The sequence below is a fragment of the Acanthochromis polyacanthus genome, chromosome 17 (assembly GCF_021347895.1).
Source record: "Acanthochromis polyacanthus isolate Apoly-LR-REF ecotype Palm Island chromosome 17, KAUST_Apoly_ChrSc, whole genome shotgun sequence".
NCBI lineage: Eukaryota > Metazoa > Chordata > Actinopteri > Pomacentridae > Acanthochromis > Acanthochromis polyacanthus.
The window spans coordinates 35,124,247-35,144,999 of NC_067129.1; the positions used below are offsets into that span (position 1 = coordinate 35,124,247).

At 37.7% G+C, this 20,753-nt stretch overlaps 1 protein-coding gene across 4 annotated transcripts in view; it reads left to right on the top strand.

Moving 5' to 3' along the window:
• arhgef12b (Rho guanine nucleotide exchange factor (GEF) 12b) overlaps positions 1-20,753 on the top strand; it is a 90,268-nt gene that overhangs the window by 59,630 nt on the left and 9,885 nt on the right. For 3 of the 4 annotated variants that reach the window (XR_007937135.1, XM_051937649.1, XM_051937647.1), the window contains exons 17-27: positions 2,669-2,774; positions 3,380-3,610; positions 4,239-4,386; positions 5,708-5,877; positions 5,979-6,125; positions 7,573-7,658; positions 14,209-14,334; positions 18,151-18,265; positions 18,387-18,487; positions 20,208-20,285; positions 20,485-20,560. Coding sequence is in view for 3 of the 4 variants with exons in the window: in XM_051937649.1 (XP_051793609.1) it covers positions 2,669-2,774; positions 3,380-3,610; positions 4,239-4,386; positions 5,708-5,877; positions 5,979-6,125; positions 7,573-7,658; positions 14,209-14,334; positions 18,151-18,265; positions 18,387-18,487; positions 20,208-20,285; positions 20,485-20,560 (1,384 nt within the window). In the remaining variant the exon portion in view is untranslated. The remainder of the gene's footprint in view (positions 1-2,668; positions 2,775-3,379; positions 3,611-4,238; positions 4,387-5,707; positions 5,878-5,978; positions 6,126-7,572; positions 7,659-14,208; positions 14,335-18,150; positions 18,266-18,386; positions 18,488-20,207; positions 20,286-20,484; positions 20,561-20,753) is intronic. The other variant, XM_051937648.1, reaches the window with a different exon arrangement.

Here is a 20,753-nt window from a genome sequence, read left to right on the forward strand (position 1 = left end):
GATATTTAGGTGTAATCCTCCATAAAGATCTATCAAAGATTTTTGAAGAAAATTACAGCGCCCTTTATTCAAATGTGAAAAAAGATCTTGAAAAGTCGAATCTCATCCCTTACCTTAGCATGACAGCAAGAATTGAAACTATAAAGATGAATGTTCTCCCAAGGTACCTCTACTTATTCCAAACCTTGCCAATTTCCATACCAAATTATCTATTTGTAGAATGGGATAAGACTCTCTCTAGGTTTATATGGCAAGGTAGGAAACCTCGTATTCGTTTTAAGACCTTACAAGTGCTAAAAGAGAAAGGAGGTTGGGGTCTCCCATGTCTAAAAAACTACTTTATTTCAGCTCAAGTTCGAACATTGCTTTACTGGTGTGATCCAAAATATGAAGCTAAATGGAAGGATATAGAATGCAAAGGGTCAACTGACATCCCCCTACAAGCAATGATAGCAGACTATAAACAACTTGAATCCTCTGATAATTTGGAGAATCCATGGATAAAATCTGCATTTACAATTTGGAAAGAATTAATTAAAACATGTAAACTAGACAAGGATTTAAAAATGCTCAGTTGGCCCGCATATGATCAAAATTTTATCCCAAACAGTTATGACTCCAGATTTAAGACCTGGATCACAAAAGGCATTAAAGTCATCTTTCAGATTGTAAAGGACAATCAATTAGAAAGTTTTGATACACTACAGAATAAATTCCACTTAGAGAAAGAAGACTTTTACAGGTCCTTGCAAATTAGGAACTATTATGTTAAAGAAATCAAGGAAAACATTAAATATAATCCACTAATTGACCTTTTTATAAAAGCATATAAATCAGAACTTACAAGAGCAATAATTTCCCAACTGTACAAAGCTATTAATAATCTCAACAGTCTCTCAACAAATTATATTAAGGGACGATGGGAAAAGGAAGCCAACCTAGTTATAACAGATGATGAGTGGGAAAATATATGTGTAATGCAATGGAAAAGCTCAAGTTCTCACATTTGGAAAGAATTCTGTTGGAAAAGTGTAACTCGGTATTTTATAACTCCATGTCAAAGTTCACATTTCTCACAAGGAAACAGTCAGTGCAATTAACAGTGCTTTAAAACATATTTTTCAAATGACTATACCTTTCAACTTTAAAACTATGTTTTTAGGTTGTAAAACTAAAACAATGCAAAGGATTGATGAATATCTTTGGAGTATATCACTAGCAGCAGGAAAAAAGGCCATAACAAAGAAATGGACAGAACAGAGACCCCCAACGATCCAGGACTGGGCCCAAATAATGACTGACATTTACAAAATGGAAAAGATCACCTCTGCAGTCAATTTAAAGATGGACTTCTTTTATGCTCATTGGGAAAAATGGGAGAAATATGCAAAACAGTACATGCCTGAGATTATATAGAGAAGGTTCTTTCAACTTGAGACAATATAATGTAACTCTCTGGAATTTCATTTGTTCTATGGTTCGTAATCAAAAATATATATACATAAAAACAAGGGGGTAGAGACAGAAGAAGTTGTATAATCACACCTGCTTCTTGTTTTGTTTATGTTTTTTTTATTGTCAATATTGAAACAACTCTGTAACTGTAAGAATGTCAAATAAGCATTGTTAATGTCTCATATCCTCCAATAAAAACCTAAATGAAAAAAAAAAAGGAGGGTTAGTTACCTGGTCACCACTAATTGTCTCCTCACTCTTTATTACAGTTTAATTTATCCTTATCTTTCTTACTGTAACTTAATTTGGGCAAGCACATTTCCTGGTATTCTTCACAAAACTTAAGTCCTCCAGAAAGGTTTTGTTAGGATTGCAACCCGGTCAGAGTACATCATCAGTACCCCTAATGAAGAGGCTCAAAATTCTTTCCATATATGACATTAATATTTTACAAATATGTGTTTTTATCTACAAGATACGTTCAAGTGAGGGGAATATTCTTGAACAGTTCAAGATGTATTTCAAAGAAAACTCACAGGTTCATTCTTACTCTACCCATCATTCTTCTGATCTTCATCCTCCAAAAATTCTTACTCACAGAGGTCAATTTTCATTCCGATATAGAGGTAGTAAATTATGGAATAGTTTTTCCCACCTGCTAAAGAAATGTTCCTCAATAAATTGTTCTAAAAGGTGTTTAAAGGATCACTTAATTACTGTTTTGATATAGTTTATATCTTTTATTTCAGTTATGTGTACATTTTTTATAGTTATTTTATCTCTGGAGTCATGGGCAATACAATCCCTCATAGAACTCCCACATGATCATATACACCACTCACATTTTCTATTTGATCTTTCCATTTTTCTTCTTTTTTAAAATAATGTGGTTAGTATGTATTTTGTTATCAGTATGTCATAACTTTTGAGTATCTTGTATTTTGTTTGTTTGTTTTTTTCTTTTTGCGTCTTAAATGTTCATACATTATTATGTAACTTTACTATTCTATAGGTGGAGACTTCAAATAAGCTCTGTGGGCTTTTTGCCTCCCCCTGCACTTTATATAATTTGTTATTGTTTATTTTTGTGTATGTTATAGTTGCGCAAAATAAATAAAATCAAAAATCAAAAATTCAATGATCTGACAGTGAATATCTTGTTTTTCAAAGTCAGCATTTCCAGGAGAAATATGTTTTATTTGTTTACAAGCAGAAAAGTGTCAAGCCTGAGAAGGAGGGTGAGGAGAAGGTGAAAAAGCCTCGATTTCCCAACATCCTCGGCCCACCTCGACGTCTGAGCAGAGTCGACTCCACTTCAGGTGAGCAGAAAACTGCAGCTCAAGTCCCAAAACTAGCTGACAGGTTTAGTAGACATTTTGTCACCAGTATTACAGCGTTCATCAGAGCCAGAAACTGTAAAAATGGAACAAACCAGCATTCAACTTTCCAACAATCCTTGAACTACTCATCTGTGATGCACCATTCCATCAAGAGAGTTTAACAAATCTAAGACTTATTCTGTGATATTTAATCAAGAAAAAATCACCAAAAATAAATAAATTTGCACCAGATTCTGTAAAACAAAAACAAAACAAAAAAGAAATATCTATGCTTCTTGGTGCAACAATGACATCATTAGTGACTCAACCAACAGTCAAAATATTAATAGTACGTGGAGTCAACATTATTTAGCATCTGTGGGTACATGTCGCACGATGTCGATTTCATATTTTTTTTCAATTTTGTGAAATATTCAACAACTTTTAATTTTTTTTTCATTTTTCAGATTTATGGTAATGTCATTTTGTTCAAAAGCACATTATACATTTTTGAGTTCTCTGTACTTTACAAATTTAGTGTCTGTCCTGTAATTCTGTACATGTTAATCTATTTCTTTTCTATCCTTGTATGCATGTTGATGCAGTTGGTAAAGCCGTGGAGCTCAACAAGCAGCGCTCACCAAAGGTCACTCAGCCGGCCTTCAGCATCCCTGAAGTGTTGGACTCTTCCGCCTCAAGTTCTGGACGGATCCGAGCCAATCAGCTGAGCGAGGGATCGGACACCAGCATCCAGTCTTTACCTTCCACCACCTCCCCAACCCACTGCTCCCCCGGAGGTCAGACGCCCGACACCATTGGACAAGAATCAGACTCCAGTAAGACCTTTTTTCCTCTTCACCATCTGTAATCCTGGTTATTTTTTTATTTCTCTTGACTGAACAGATTCAAAGGATGCAGGTAAACACTAAAACAACAAGTAACTGTGGGTTAAGTATTGGGACAGTGATGTCTTAGGTCAGTCAGTTTGTTCGATTTTTTTCTTGTCAGATTGTTTAAATTGAATAACTTTCAGATTTAATAACTGGAGGGAAGATTTCATGACTCTAAAATCTCCTCTCAAGACGGTTTTTGAGGATTATTCTGCTCTTAGTAATACCCCTATTACAGCACTTGAGAAAAAAACACCATTACAGCTATTGCAACTATGTCTTTTAGCCTTTCATAGTTCTTTAGTAAAATTTTCATAATTTGAACTTTTTTCCCTCAAAATATCCCATTTTTCTCTGAAATCTCAAGAGTCTCTATTTCTTAAGTGGCTGTAATCTTGTGTTATACAGGATACAATCTACTGAGTAAAACAGATGCAGAGTCACATGACAATCATTTAAATGCACCAAGATTACTACCAATGTACTGTTCTTAGGTTTAAAATATCGTTGTCAGATTTGTATTCCTGTCTTCATTTCATCGTTTTTGTTTACTGTTCTGTCTTTTACTCTCCAGATGTCTCTCCGTTCAACAATCAGCTCAAACTTACTGAAGGTCTGCAGTCAGGCGACCACCAGGATGGCGTCTCCAATCCGACTGGCACCCAGTTTGACTTCAGTCCCTCAAATATGGAGCAGCGAGAAGAAGATCAGGAGGTCTTCAGGTATTTGCAGAGTTTAGAATTTTCTAGGAGCAAGTTATTAATGATATTGTGTTAAAAGAGACAAAAGCCCATAGTCGTGCTTTACAAACATTCAGCCTTTATAATGTTTGGGTCTCTGTTATACTAGAGCATTAAAATCATGTCAAAGATGATTCTGTAAATGACCTGTGATATATGTGGTCACTGCTCTGTGGGAACCCTAAAACCTGCTGGAAGGGTTTGAAAAGCATGTTGTTATTAAAAAATTGCCAAAATGAACGGCATTCATCAGAGCTAGACGCTGTAAAACAGAAAGAGTCATGTGTTTCTGAGTGGTCCTTGAACTACTCAAATATGACTTGATGTTCTGTCAGGAAAAATAATCAAACCTAAGCTTTAAAATGGGATTTTCTTATGAAAATTGCTTTATTCTACATGTCTCATTTAAAAACTCGCCAAATTTTTTAAATTTGCTCTAACCAGATTCGGTGAAAAGCAAAAAATTCTGCATACCTTGGGGCACCGTTGAAGCCATTAGTGACTCAGCTGTGACCAATAATCATCTGGCCAAAATTCTGGGATTTTCTAAGTGAATTTCAGGCTGTGTTTAGATGGGAGACAAGTACGGACACAAATTAAAAATGTAGGTAGTAAAAAAAAATCTGGAGGATGTAGAGCCACTGCTTGTTCTCATATTGGTAATACCTGTGAGAACATAATGATTGCAGGTTTTGCATATTTTGTAAAGTAGATAACCAAAGAAATTTTCCAATTAAGTTGTTACAGCAACATGGATATTCAATAAAGGGGTATACAATAAGACAACAATGAGTAGGGTATAAAGTGAAGTCAAAATAAAATAAGATAAAATAAAGTGAAATGAAATAAAATTTATGAAATATAGCAAAAATCAACACAATATACAAGACTGACACAATGTGCAAATGACATAAGAACCACACACATGATACATTCAAACTTTTTACATTTTCTGGCTCTGATGGTGTCATTTTGGCAGTTGTTCCAAGGACAACATGCCTTTAAAACCCACTGGTGAGCTTTGGGGTTGAGAGAGTAAATCTGTTAATTAAATAATCTTTTCAGCTTGACTTTAATGGTTGCTACGCTACAAATCATCCATCACAGCGGCAGAGAAAGCAGGATTCATTGTATCAAAGTAACGATGAAGCATATGTTGATCATAACACTTTTTACTGCTTCGTGCAGTAAATACAGATTAAAATGACAGGAAGGATTGTACCTGCTTATAAAATCTCCCATGTGGCCCTCTCTCCTGCCGCAGTAATCTTTTTAATGGCGTCTCTCTGCTTTCGGCCGGCAGCAGGATGGAGGTGCAGTGTTCAGTGAGTTCACCCGACATCCAAAGCGAAGACGACCAGGCCGGAGAGGTGGAGTGTCAAGAGGATCCTCTGAACTGGCAGCGGCTGGTCAGTCGAGATGTTCTGGCCAAATTAACGCCACAGGAAATCAAACGGCAGGAGGTCATCAACGGTGAGTTGCCCACATTTCACACTTTGCAAAATGTGGCATGAATATGAGGAAACGGATGCTGAATTTGTCTACTGACTCGACTTTTTCTGTCCACCCTGTAGAGCTGTTCTACACTGAGCGTGCTCACCTGCGCCGACTGAAGGTGATCGACTGTGTTTTCTACCAGCGGCTGAACAGAGACGGCATCCTTCCACCAGAAGACATCAAGCACATATTCATTAACCTGGAGGAGATCATTCAGCTGCATGGTAACAACATTCACACGCTTTAAAACCCTGCAGGTCAAAGCACCAAACATGAATCATAGAAGTCGGAAAGAATTATTTGTAACCTCAGAGATAGTAAAAGAACTAAAACATTTTCACTTGATTCTGATATTATTGTTATTTTCCTTTCTTTATTGAAATTAGCAATAAATCACATAGCTATGTATGCTGAGATCAGTAATAGCAGTGATCGTGAGTGATGTACCAGATCTTAGTCTACAAATTAAAAACAAATAGAAAAGCTGCACACCCTTAACCCTCTGAGCTCCAAGTTGAGTTTTTTTGCTCCTGTCACATTTTCACTCGCTGTTAGCCAACAGCGAGTGAAAATGTGACAGGAGCAAAAAAACTCAACAGATTTTATTATTACCTGCAATATAAAATCCTGCAACTCTTTGGAAACAGTTCAACCTTGACTAGAAGTAGAGAGAATTTAAAAATGTCTTTTGTACAGTACAGTAAAGTACCGATGCAATGAATCATTCTAAAAAGGATCAGCAACAGCTGAACTGGCTGATGATTCATTTAACAAAAAAAAGAAAAAAAATGGAATCAGGATGAAAAACATTTTTCCAAATATCTACAGGTGTTAACAATACAGGAATACAATGATATGCACTATAGATATTTTACTATTTACATTTTTAATTTACTTGCACACGCACGCACGCACACACACACACACACACACACACACACACACACGCACACACATGCACACACACACACACACACACACACACACACACACACACACACACACGTGCAGGATGCAGTTCATCCTAATAGTCTCTAAATTTTTGTCACATAACCGCTTGTTACATCTAAATCAAACTTTATTTCTCAGTTGTACTGAAAAGAACACGTCATTTGTCTTTTTTACAGAACCTGGTTCAAACAAACTATTTATTTTTGGCATTTTTTTTAATGAGACATGTAGAATTAAGTGATTTCAATAAAATATCAGAGTATTAAGCTTAGTTTAGATTTTTTTTCCTGATAGAAATCCATTCACATGCCCCTTTACTACTACTCTGCTACTCTGTTCTAAAAAGACATTTCTTCTGTATACTGTTTTTGAGCCATTCTGCATGTATTGTACAGATTGTAATTGATGTAAAAGTAACTTAAGTCTGAATGCCAGAATACTGTCACTTTAACAGTCTCGTGAAGCAGCAATGTCTTGTAGCAAGTATCTGAAAACGGTTTTAGATAAGGAGGTTCAGCTGCCGAGTTTAGATCTGAAGGAGTCCAGAATAAGTGAAACCTCCTCAACTAGATGATGTGACCGTCAGTGTTAGACAATTTTGTAATTTCTCATTTTTTCTGTGTTTCATTATTATGTTAGGAGTAACTATCTAAGTTGTTACTGTGGACAACAGCGAGTCTGTTTGTATTTCAGAGTTTCTTCTTCTCTCGTCCTCCACAGTTTCTGTAACAGAACAAATGACAGCGATCAGGAAGAGGAGCGAGACATCGGTGATCGGTCAAATCGGAGATGATCTCTTGGCCTGGGTGAGACTGAAGTCCATTAATGATTCCCTGACTTCATCTTTTGTTTTGTTTGAACTTTTATTTTGTGTGTTTTTATGCAAATTTGTGTTTTAGTCTTTGTCTTATGGGTTGTTATTTATGCCTATGCAGCACTTACAGCCATGGCCATAAGTTTGGACACAAGTACCATGATGCTTGTGAATCTTAGAAAATACCACAAAATGAAATATATTTCAGTCATTTTGGCTGTGACTGGTATTTATATTGTAAGTGACAATTTTGTGGTATTTTCTAAGATTCACAAGCGTCATGGTACTTGTGTCCAAACTTATGGCCATGGCTGTAGGTCCACCTCTGGTTGTTTTAGACATGCTTTATTAACAACATTGACTTGACCTTAATGTATGATTACAAAAAACTTTTCTACCTGTCAGTCATTTAAAATAACTTAAAGCACATTTACTCATTTAAGTACAGAATCAAGGTTAAAAAAAAATTCATTTCACGCAACTTTTTTTTTTTTTTTTTTTGAAGAACAAAGAACAAAGTTCAGGCAAAATGTACACAGGTCCAAGTGGGTATACAATAACAATCAAGAATACAGCAATTAGCACATTACAGCAGAAATGAATAAAAATAGAAGTTAAACAAAAGTATACAAGTATTTCATTTTTATGAGTGAGGTAGCATACCTAGTTACTACTAGGGAAGCCAAGTAAAATGGAAGATGAGAGCTGAGGACCAATATGTTTTAAGTATGGCTCCCAGAGCTGATAGAAACTTCCCAAAGAAGAATGCAACAAACAAGTAATGTATTCATTAGGGATACTGTCCATGATCAGGTTATGCCAGGACTTTTTGGAGGGAGTGGCGTCTTTAATCCAGAAAAGCAAAATGTTCTTTCTGGCAGCAAAAGTCAATAGATTAAAGAGTCTTTTATGATTTACATTCACAATATGATGATCAGGAAAACCAAGGAGAAGGCACATTGGGTCCAGGTCTATTGATACTCCGAAAATAGCACATAGTTCTGTTACAATGCCTGACCAGTAGTTTTGCAGCTTTGCACATGTCCAGAAACAGTGAATGAAATTACCAACATCAGTGTTACATTTACAACAGATAGGGGAAGTCTTAGAATCCATTTTATTTTTCAGGGCTGGACTTGTATAAATCCGGTGGAGAATCTTAAATTGGGTTGACTTAGTACGGTTACAAATAGAGATTTTCATAGCCTGCAGCCATACCCTCTCCCATTTTGAAACCTCAATAGAGATTTCAAGATCTCTCTCCCACGCTTCCCTTGTACTCTGAGAAATAAAAGACAAACTTAAATTTGAATTCAGTACCCTATAAAAAAACCTAATATGTTTCATAGACGGCTGCAACAGTAAGGCACGTTCTACCTCTGAGATGTCATTCCTGGAGAACAATGTAGTATCCTTAGAAACAAAGTGCCTGATTTGTAAATATCTGAAAAAATGACTATTTTCTAAACCATGTCTCTGTTGCAGTTGCTGGAAGGATAGAAATCCTATATCACAGAAAAGATCACCTAGCTTCACAATACCCTGTTCAAACCAGACTGAATAACCCTTATCTAAAGAACCTGGCAAAAAATCAGGGTTATTCAGAAGCGGAGTTAGAGGAGAAGTTAACTGTACACGACCCTCTAAGTTACGAATGATTCTCCAGGCTTTTAGAGTGCTTAAAGTTATAGGGTCAGAGCAGGAGTTTCTGACTGTTTCCATGTTTTTTATAAATAACAGATTCCATAGGGGACACTCAGACAAACAGGATTCAATGTCAAACCAAATGCATGAGGGGTCTGATTTATACCAGGCTCCCATGACACGAAGGTGAATTGCCAGCTGATAAAGCCTTAAATTAGGCAAGTCCAAACCCCCTTCAGGACCAGACAGCTGAAGTTTAGCCATTTTTAACCTTGGTTTCCTTTTGCTCCAGATAAACGAGCTTCACCAGCCCTCAAGTACCTTAATTACCTTTTTTGACAGCAAAATAGGAATCATTTGTAATGGGTAAAGTAACCTAGGCAAGATGCACATCTTAATGAGAGCGACCCTGCCAAGCCAAGAAAGGGGAAGAGGAGACCAGCGCTCCAAGTCTGCTCTTATGGTCTCAAAAAGAGGAGGAAAATTTGTTTTAAACATATCCCCAAAAGATGGAGTAATATGCACCCCCAAATATACGAACCCAGAGGGTGACCAATGAAAAGGAAAGGACCCTGGTAAGAATGAGGTAAGCTCTAAAGACCCCAAAGGCATAGCTTCAGATTTGGACATATTAATTTTGTATCCTGAGAATGAGCCATATGAGGAGATTAAATGAATAAGGTTAGGAATGGAGATTTGTGGCCTGGAAAGGAAAATCAAAATATCATCTGCATACAGCGAAATTACATGCTCTTTTTTTGACTGAAATACCGAAAATACCAGTATTCTGCCTAATAGCTTGAGCGAGGGGCTCAATGGCTATAGCAAAAAGCAGAGGACTAAGAGGGTCCCCTTGTCTGTTACCACGATAGAGAGGAAAGTTATCAGATCTTAAACCATTAGTTACAACTGCAGCAGTTGGATTATTATAAAGAATCTTTATCCATTGAATAAAATTATCACCCAGATCAAACTTTTCTAAAGTATAAAATAAATAAGGCCACTCCACGCGATCGAACGCCTTTTCAGCGTCGAGGGAAAGGACAAGTAATGGCTCTTTACAACCCTTTGAAAATTGAATAATATTAAGTAAGCGTCTCATATTATCAGTGGAGTGGCGTCCTTTAATGAAACCTGTCTGGTCCTCTTTAATGATTCCAGGTAGAACTCTCTCCAGCCGCATAGCTAAAATTTTTGAGAGTAGTTTTTGATCAGAGTTAAGTAAAGCTATTGGCCTGTATGAGGCACATCTATAAGGACATTTGCCTTTCTTAAGGATGAGGGAGATATTTGCCTCGCGCAGTGACTGAGGTAGAATCCCTTTCCCAAAAGAGTGATTAAACATGGCTAACATAGGGTCCAAAAGTACATTGCTAAACTCTTTGTAGAACTCGCAGCCAAACCCATCCGGTCCAGGCGCCTTTCCGGAGGGCATCGATTTTAAAGCAAGCAGGGCCTCGTCCCTTGTGATGGGAGCGTTCAACATTAATTTATGTGCATCAGAAACCACAGGAAGTTTAATGTCTGAAAAAAAGGAGTGCATGAGGGCTGGAGCAAGATCTGACTGCTCTGATTTATATAAATTTGAATAAAAGAGTGCAAATTCGTTATTAATGGTTTTGCTATCAAATGATTTAATACCATTTGAATCTTCAATTGAAATTATGGTCTGGGATTCAGCTCTCTTTTTAACAAGGTTAGAAAGGTATTTACCCGGTTTATCCCCAAACTCATATAACTTTTGTCTTGCAAATTTAAGCGAAAATTCTGCATTCTGAATTAACAGAGTTTTCAAAGCAGTGCGAGTAGCTGTCAATTCTGAGAGTATGCTTGGGTGAGGGCTAGAGAGACATAGCTTCTCCAAATCATGTAATTTAGCTTCAAGTGACCTTTGCTGTACAGACTTAAGACGTCTCTTAGATGCAACAAAAGACATAATTAGGCCACGGGAATAGGCTTTGCATGTTTCCCAGATAATGGAAGGATCATTTATAGATAGGGAGTTAATAGAATAAAATATTTTGAATTCTGATATGAAATAGGATGCAAATCTTTCATCCTTCAGGAGGGCAGGTTGTAATCTCCAGCTTTTGGAGAATATTTTCCCTCCAGGGAGAGAGTAAACCATAAACAGGGGGGCATGATCAGACAGAAAAATATTTCCTATGGAACATGATTGAACTAAAAACATTTTGCACAAAGGAATAAAAAAATAATCTATTTGTGTGTAACTTCTATGGGGGCGAGAAAAAAGTGAACTCAGAATCATTTGGATGAATTTCCCTCCAAACATCTGAATAGCCAATATCCTTACATATAGAGATGAGCATCCTAGCCTGCTTTGAAACAGAAGTACTTGCTGGAAATCTATCAAGAGAGGAATTAAGATGGCAATTGAAGTCTCCTCCCACAATGGATTCATCCAAAGTCAGATCAGCAAAGTCTATGAAGGCCTTGGATAGGAAATCAGGAGAATAACCGGGAGAACAATAAAGGTTCATAATAGTAATTGATCTACCAGCCAGAACTCCTTTAACAATAACATAGCGGCCATGACTATCTTTAACACAGCTGAGAGGTTGAAAATCAAGTTTTTTATTCACTAGGATTGCTACACCTCTACTGAAAGATGAGTAAGACATTGCAAAAACCTGTCCAACCCAGTTCTTCTGTACTTTAACAATGTCTTCATCCATTAAATGAGTTTCTTGAAGTAAGGCAATTGAGACTTTCTCTCTCCTAAGAAATGGCAAAACTGACACTCTTTTAGCAGCTTTGCGAAGACCCCTCACATTCCAGGAACACAGTTTCACATTATTACGGTCAGCCATCACTAAACATAATTTTCAAAACCCCAGACCTTCCAGACACACAGTTGAGCCACAATAAGTAAATACAAAAGAAAAGTAGAAATAGTGTAACACTCCCAATTGCAGCTTCCAAAACCTGAAACAACCATGCCTGAGCTAACTAAAATAGAACAGAACATATGAACCTCACAGCAATTATAAACAAAGTAACACTGACAAAGGGGTCTTTCCCTTAAATAGCAGTGAATCAATCCAACAACTTCCATTCTCGGAGTTGCAACACACCAGCAATGCACAAATAAAGTAAAAAGAAATGTGGACAACGAGTGCCCACGCCACTGTCTGAGAAACAGAAACTAAAGTAATACCTTATCCTGAGAAAAATGCAAATGTTTAGGGAATGTCTGAGTTGAAAAAGTGTCAAAAGAAACAAATATATGTATATATATCAACCATCAAAGTGTAAGTATGATCTAAAGCCAAAGTTCCAAAGCTAGTTCAGCCAACACAGGCCGAAGAAAGTCAGTCTTTACCTTACAGGTTTGTTTTCTTATTGAAGAGATGAAAATACTGAAGAGAGTTCTGGATGAGGTGATCAGGGTAAGGAGTCCACATAGCTGCGTACCTGCTCTGGGGTGGCAAACCTTTTCTTAGAGCCTTCGTGAGACACCTGTAAAGTGGCCGGGAAAAACATGGCATAGGGTATCCCACGCTCACGCAGTTGTTGTTTCACCGCATCATATGCCTTCCTCTTCCTCATCACCGCCACGCTGAAGTCGTTGTAGAACGCGATCCTGGACCCGTTGTGCAGTAAGGCGCCATCCCGGCCCACCCGACGCGCTGCCTCCATGACTTTCTGTTTGTCTTTGAATGCGTGAAAACGCAGCAGAAGCGGTCTGGGAGCCTTGTTATGACCCGACCTGGGTGCGAGGGTCCGGTGTGCTCTCTCCAACTTTATACGGCCGGCTTTAGTCTCAATTTTGAGAAAACGAGGCAGCCATGACTCGAAAAACTCTGTAGGTTGTCCCTGCTCCGTGTCTTCGGGCAGACCGACGAGGCGTATGTTCAGGCGTCTGCTATAGTTTTCTGCCATGTCGAGACTCTCTTTAAGGGCACCCACCTGCGCCTCCAGCTCGGTAATCCTCGGCTCGTGTGCCGTGGCGGAGTTCTCGGTTTCAAGTAGCCTAGCTTCCACTTCGTCGACACGCTTGCTAACAGTCTGGAACTCCGCGGTCAGTCTGTGAATGCCCTCGCTCAGAGGGCTCAGTTTTTCATCAAGTACTTTGGTAATATTTGCTGTCATCAATTCAAAAGCCTTGGCAAGGGCAGGGTCCAATTCGGCCACGTTTTCAGAGCCAGACTGGTCTGCGCCATCTTGCGTACTCAAACTCGACGGTGAAGGCAAATCCTTCTTCTCTTTGCCTTTTAAACTTTTCCCCATTTCATCAAAAGACTGTGGCCAGAAGTTCTCCAAGGACATAACACTAAACGAGCCTGCCAGAATTACCACCAGTTCACAGTCAAAATCAGGATAATTACAAAATTAGAGCCGAGTGGCACGGAGCTCTCACAGAAATGCTGCGTTCACGTCGCCGCCATCACGTGACCCCCCTTCACGCAACTTTAAATTTGTACTCTACTCCATCTTAGAGGCAAATAATGTGATTTTTACTCCACTACATTTGTCTGAAGGCTTTAGTAACTTCTCATGTTACAATTTTTCACACCTGTCCGACCAGGTGAAAACCACATATCACCAAATGTGGTGTTTCTCAATGATTTTTATGATAACGATGTTAACAATCTTTATTGAAAAAGCACTTTTCTGAATTCAAGTTACAAAGGGGTTCACGAGACCAGCAAAAAAAAAACCCAAACTTTCAAAGTCAGAAATCATTAGAATTGAAATTAGATAAAAATGTTGACACCCTTACAGGCTGCTGACGGCCTGAAAGTTGGGTTAAAATGTCCATCAAATACATGACTGATGCAGTTCATATTTATACCTTTTAACGCATTTAATTTTCTGCGGGCAGCCATAATAAAAGCCTGAAATATGAATGTATTTTGTTTGTGTGTTGATTTCAGTTCAGCGGGGAGGAAGAGGAGAAGATCATAAGAGCTGTGGGAACTTTCTGCAGTAACCAGCCGTCTGCTCTGGAGCTCATCAAGACCAGGAAGAAGAAGGACCAGAGGTTCAACCTGTTCATGCAGGTGAGAACACAGTGACCTCAGTCCTGCAGCAGGTTATTATTAAAGAGACACATGGGGAAGAGAATCTGATGAGATTATTTTGCAAGACTTCACACAAACCATGATGTAATAAGAGAAAAAGTTTGTTTAATAGCTCTCTTTATTTGTAATAAAGACAGTTTAACCTCAAACCCACAAAGTCTGCCAGAAACTTGAGTGTCACGATTGATGACCAACTAAGCTTCAAGGCTCAGGTGGCCTCTGTTGCTCAGTCGTGTCGATCACAACATCAGGAAGATCAGACCCTTCCTTTCTGAACATGCAGCACAACTCCTGGTCCAGGCTCCTGTAATATCGCCATCGACTACTGCAACTCCTTACTGGCAGACCTCCCCGCGTGGAAGGTCAAACCTCTGCAGATGATCCAGAATGCAGCAGCACGTCTGGTTTTTAACCATTCAAAAACAGCACGTCACCCCACTGTTCAGATCGATTCACTGGCTTCCAGTTGCTGCCTGCATAAAATTCAAAACTTTGACACTTCAAAACTAGAAACAGCTCCCTCCTATCTGAGCCCTCCCACTCACTACGCTCGGCCAACAAAAGGCGCTTCATACAACCACAAGGACCGGCCCATAGCTAGACTCTGTGGCTCCCTAGTGGTAGAACGAGTTACCAAATGCTGTTCGAGTCCCTCTCAGTTTTTAAGAAAATACTAAAAAAACAGCTCTACACTGAACACCTTTGCACTTGATAGACTGCAAAAAGCAAATAAAAGAAATAAATTCCTATTACCTCCCACACTGCCTGTAGACAGCACAGTCCTATTATCACACCTGAAGTCGTTTTATGGCACTTATCCGGGTTGTTTTCTCCTGACTAGATCCTCGCTTGTGTTGTATCTACTTCCAGATGTACGTCAGTTTGGATAAAAAATGTCTGCTCAATGAATTTGTAGAATTATCATTTAGAGAACAGACACCTTAGGGGAGTAGTACTTTAACTTTGCTTTAGGTGAGAGACAGTGGTGAAAAAATGTAATTAATATTCAAGTAATAATAATAATAATAATAATAATAAATTTAATTTATAATGCACTTTACATTTGAAAACAGGATCCCAGGGTTTACAGTGACAATGATGGAGTAAACAAATGAAGTTGAAAAGAAACTTAAAGTAGGTTTTTAGGATACTGTTAAATACTTTTACTTTGTTGTGTCAAATGTGCAAAAATGTTGATCGACAACAAACACAAATCTGCCAATTCTGGGTTGAGGCTCCATTCACTTTGGTCAAAGTTAGCTCTTCTTCAAAGATAATGCACCTCTTTTTGTACATTTCAAACAGGATACTATTGAGAAAATGTGAAATGCATACGTACTGAACTAGAAGAAGTAATTATTATGAATGCAATTGTCATTTTGCTTCGTTATTACTGACATGTATCTCTTTATTTTTACTACATAGTAAAATAACAAGAAAAGAGACAAAATCTGTGAAACTGTATTGTCTGAGCAAAAATTATTATAATTATTATGATCAGAAATCCAGCGGAAGTGGGATTAAAAGTACAGTTCTGCACAGGACTCTAAGACTGTTGTGTCGTTTTTTATTTTTTATTTTAGCCTTTATTTATACAGGCATAGACACTGAGTCTCATTCTCAAGAGAGACCTGTCCTTAAATAACATAACAAGACAGCGTTGAGTCACTGACAAACAACAAGTTGTTAAAAAGCAGCTAATACTATTTTTGTAATGATTTTTTTGAAAACTATCTCGAAGCAAGAAACATTTTTATGCCTAATTGTGTAATGCACAAAAACTGTAATTTGCTGTTAAATACAGAAGGCAAATAGGAAATAACTAACACCGTCCATGCATTAGCTACACCTGCTTTATCCTGTAGAGGGTCGCAGGAGGACACTAGAACCAGGATGACTAAAATCACTGAATGAGGGTTTAAAAAACGATTTTAAGACCTTTTCTGTTAAATGTCAAATTGCCTGAAGTCACGCGATGAATGCTGATGATGGTGATGAAACTTCTTTGTGCTGATTTAGAGTTTATGCTCTCCAGTTTCACCATTAAATCCCTTCAACTGTATTTTATTTCATCTTGCAACTACGAGAAGACACTGACGCTGTTAATGCAACTAGAGTAAAACTATTTAAAACATTTTGCAGACAACAGAAGATCATCTGTGTCGGACTTGTTGTTTGATTTAAGCAGGACTTAGTGTCTGGTTGGAGCGTGCCAGAGGCAGGAGATGATGCTCATCAACATGCTGGTTCTAATTCTCTTAACAATGGCGTCCTCTGTTCACATTTGGGCTCCATCGGACAGTACATGGACTTTGTATTAAAGAGCTGGCAGGAGAAAGCCCTTTTAATATTTGGTCCCACTTGTTCAGGCTTTTTGTTCTGTACATAGAGCCAAGTAATGCCTAGAAAAGTTCAGGAATGCAGTGCAGAAGTGTGTGAAAACGACTGTACCCCTTTAAGTCCGACCATTATGCAAAGTCCACCAGAACATATTCTTACATTTTTACTTACTGTAGTGCAATTATTTGGAGTATTTTTATTTGCTTTACATCAATGTAACCCTTACATACCAAGTTTTAATAATATGTATTGACAGTAAATTGCTTAAAAGTGCAATAAACCTGTTTGTTTTTGTTCACATATATTTCAAAATACAGAAATTGCATAGCTGTGTCCCTGAAATTTGTAAATGTAAAAAGGTTGCACAATATCCCGTGGTCTCATTATAAAGATTTTTGTTATGTGTGCTTTATTTTGTATTTTTTAAAACCCATAACTGCAACAAAAAAAGCGCTCTGAGACATGGTGACTGTGTGAAATATTAGTCTAACTCCCCAGATTTTATATGCAAAATGAAAGATCAATCTGTCTTATCTGGCTTCAAATCTACCACCAGTCAGTGAAGAATATTCAATCATAGCGCCGGTGCTATGCTGGGCTCTACAGGGTTAAAACACGGCAGGTTATGATTTTATCAATCCTGTCAGAAGTTTTTGTGCCAGGAATTTGCACAGAAAAACCTAATTATTCAACATGAGAGTGAATTCAACAAGATGTAAGTATGACACATTACTGAAAATCTATTTAATTCAATTCAATTATATAGTGCAGATTTGCAACACATCATCTCACAGCATTGACATTACAATGCAAAAGCACTGACCAACAGAAAAACTCAACAATCCATCAACCATCAAAAATAAGTCAGCTAAAACTACTCAAAAACAATAAATAAGAAGTGATACTGGCAATGATTCTGAGGTAGTAGTGTAGAATCACACATGATAATGAAGTATTGCACATAAAGTTGAAATATTATACCAAAAAATGCTGCACATTACATTGGAATTTTGTACATGAAAATGAGATATTAATCATGATGCTGAAAGTGACATTACACAAACTACTGAGAAAAGTAGCAATGTAAATGAAGCTGATGTTATTGTTCAGATTTAAAAGTTAAGTTATACAGCTAAAGTCGATTGTCTCCACTAAACATGGCAATTTTATTGGTTTGTTAGTTTTGTGTACCAGTTTTTTTTTATTTTTCCACAGGATTTTGTTTTCTTTTGAGTTTTACTTTATTTTAACACCAAATTAGAGAGTTAACAATCATTTCTCAATTTATTCATTCAGTTATTTTTTGCTTGTTTTTTTAAAGTGAGAAAAAGATATAGGCTAAATACAGTGTGCTAGATCAGTTTATTGTCTAATATGTATGTTTTCTGTAGCAGAGATTTTACTTGTCAGCCCTCTTTTTTTCTTATTGTCATTCTTTTTAATGTTTCTCTACAGGAAGCTGAGAGCAACCGTTTGTGTCGCAGGCTGCAGCTTAAAGACATAATTCCGGCAGAAATCCAGAGAATGACCAAGTATCCACTTCTTCTGGACAACATCGCTAAATATACAGGTATTAATACAATTGCATGCATTTTTGCTGCTGTTAATGATAACAGAGTGGGTGACTAATTGATGAAAAGTACAGATTTTTGGTTTCTCTTCAAGCAAATGTTAGTTTTATCTCCCTACAGATGATGCTGAGGAGAGAGAGAAGGTGAAGAAAACTGCAGAATGTTGTAAAAAGATCCTGAACCACATCAACCAGGCGGTCAAAGAGGCTGAAAACAAACAGGTGCAGACAGAAAGATAGATATGTATACACACGTGGACGAAATTGTTGGTACCCCTCAGTTAAAGAAGGAAAAACCCACAATTCTCACTGAAATCACTTGAAACTCACAAAAGTAACAATAAATAAAAATTGATTGAAAATTAAATAATCAAAAACAGCCATTACTTTTGAATTGTTGATTAACATAATTATTTAAAAAAACAAACTAATGAAACAGGCCTGGACAAAAATGATGGTACCTCTATAAAAGATTGAAAACTATTTGACCAGAGTGACATGATTAACTCAGGTGTGTCATTTAATTGACATCACAGGTGTTTCCAAACTCATAATCAGTCAGTCTGCCTATTTAAAGGGAGACAAGTAGTCACCCTGCTGTTTGGTGAAAAGGTGTGTACCACACTGAACATGGACAACAGAAAGCGAAGGAGAGAATTGTCCCAGGACATCCGAAAAAAAATGATAGACAAACATCTTAAAGGTAAAGGCTATAAGACCATCTCTAAACAGCTTGAAGTTCCTGTGACAACAGTGGCTGATATTATTCAGAAGTTCAAGACCCACGGGACAGTAGCCAACCTCCCTGGACGTGGCCGCAAGAGGAAAATTGATGACAAATTGAAGAGACGGATGGTTCGAATTGTGCCAGATGCAGCAAAGCAGCCCCAAAACATTACTGAGCCTCCTCCATGTTTCACCGTAGGGACAGTGTTCTTTTCTTCGTATGCTTGGTTTTTGAGTCTATGAACATAGAGTTGATGTGCCTTACCAAAAAGCTCCAGTTTGGTCTCATCTGTCCAAAGGACATTCTCCCAGAAGCTTTGTGGCTTGTCAACATGCATTTTTGCAAATTCCAGTCTCGCTTTTTTATGAGTTTTTTTCAGCAGTGGTGTCCTCCTTGGTCGTCTCCCATGAAGTCCACTTTGGCTCAAACAACGACGAATGGTGCGATCTGACACTGATGTACCTTGGCCTTGGAGTTCACCTTTAATTTCTTTGGAGGTTGCTCTGGGCTCTTTGGATACAATTCGAACGATCCGTCTCTTCAATTTGTCATCAATTTTCCTCTTGCGGCCACGTCCAGGGAGGTTGGCTACTGTCCCGTGGGTCTTGAACTTCTGAATAATATGAGCCACTGTTGTCACAGGAACTTCAAGCTGTTTAGAGATGGTCTTATAGCCTTTACCTTTAAGATGTTTGTCTATAATTTTTTTTCGGATGTCCTGGGACAATTCTCTCCTTCGCTTTCTGTTGTCCATGTTCAGTGTGGTACACACCTTTTCACCAAACAGCAGGGTGACTACTTGTCTCCCTTTAAATAGGCAGACTGACTGATTATGAGTTTGGAAACACCTGTGATGTCAATTAAATGACACACCTGAGTTAATCATGTCACTCTGGTCAAATAGTTTTCAATCTTTTATAGAGGTACCATCATTTTTGTCCAGGCCTGTTTCATTAGTTTGTTTTTTAAAATAATTATGTTAATCAACAATTCAAAAGTAATGGCTGTTTTTGATTATTTAATTTTCAATAAATTTTTATTTATTGTTACTTTTGTGAGTTTCAAGTGATTTCAGTGAGAATTGTGGGTTTTTCCTTCTTTAACTGAGGGGTACCAACAATTTCGTCCACGTGTGTATATATATATATAGGGCTTTAATTCAAGCTGTTCTTTGCAAATTGCAGGTCTTTCATGAGTCATGTTCTGTCTCAACAGAGGCTGGAGGACTATCAGCGAAGGTTGGATCTGTCGTCTCTCAAACAGAGTGAAAACCCTCTGATCCTGGAGCTGAAGGTAGGAAACCAGTGTTCTTACTCATGACACTCTCATCATTAAAGAAAGTGAGGTTAACATCAAATATTTCCCTCCTGTATCCAATTAACTATCACAATATCTCTCACTGCACACTGCTTCTCCACTCATTAACTGTTGGAAATGAATGAAGCTGTATTTTCTGCTGTAATTACAGTTAAAGTTGATTTATTTCCTGCAGAATTTGGACCTAACCAAGAGAAAGATGGTTCATGAGGGGCCTCTCTCCTGGAAGGTCAACAAGGACAAGACAATTGGTACGAAGACACATGAAAATAACATAGAAATGCAATATAGACTCCACACTGACATGTAAATAAAGAGGAAGATGTGACAACAAATTCAACTACAGCAACAGCTGATTTTAGCAGATCATCAACTTGTAGCAAATGTCTGAACCGTTGCAACTTCATTTGTGACTGAAGTGAATTTAAACAAATAAATTCTTCA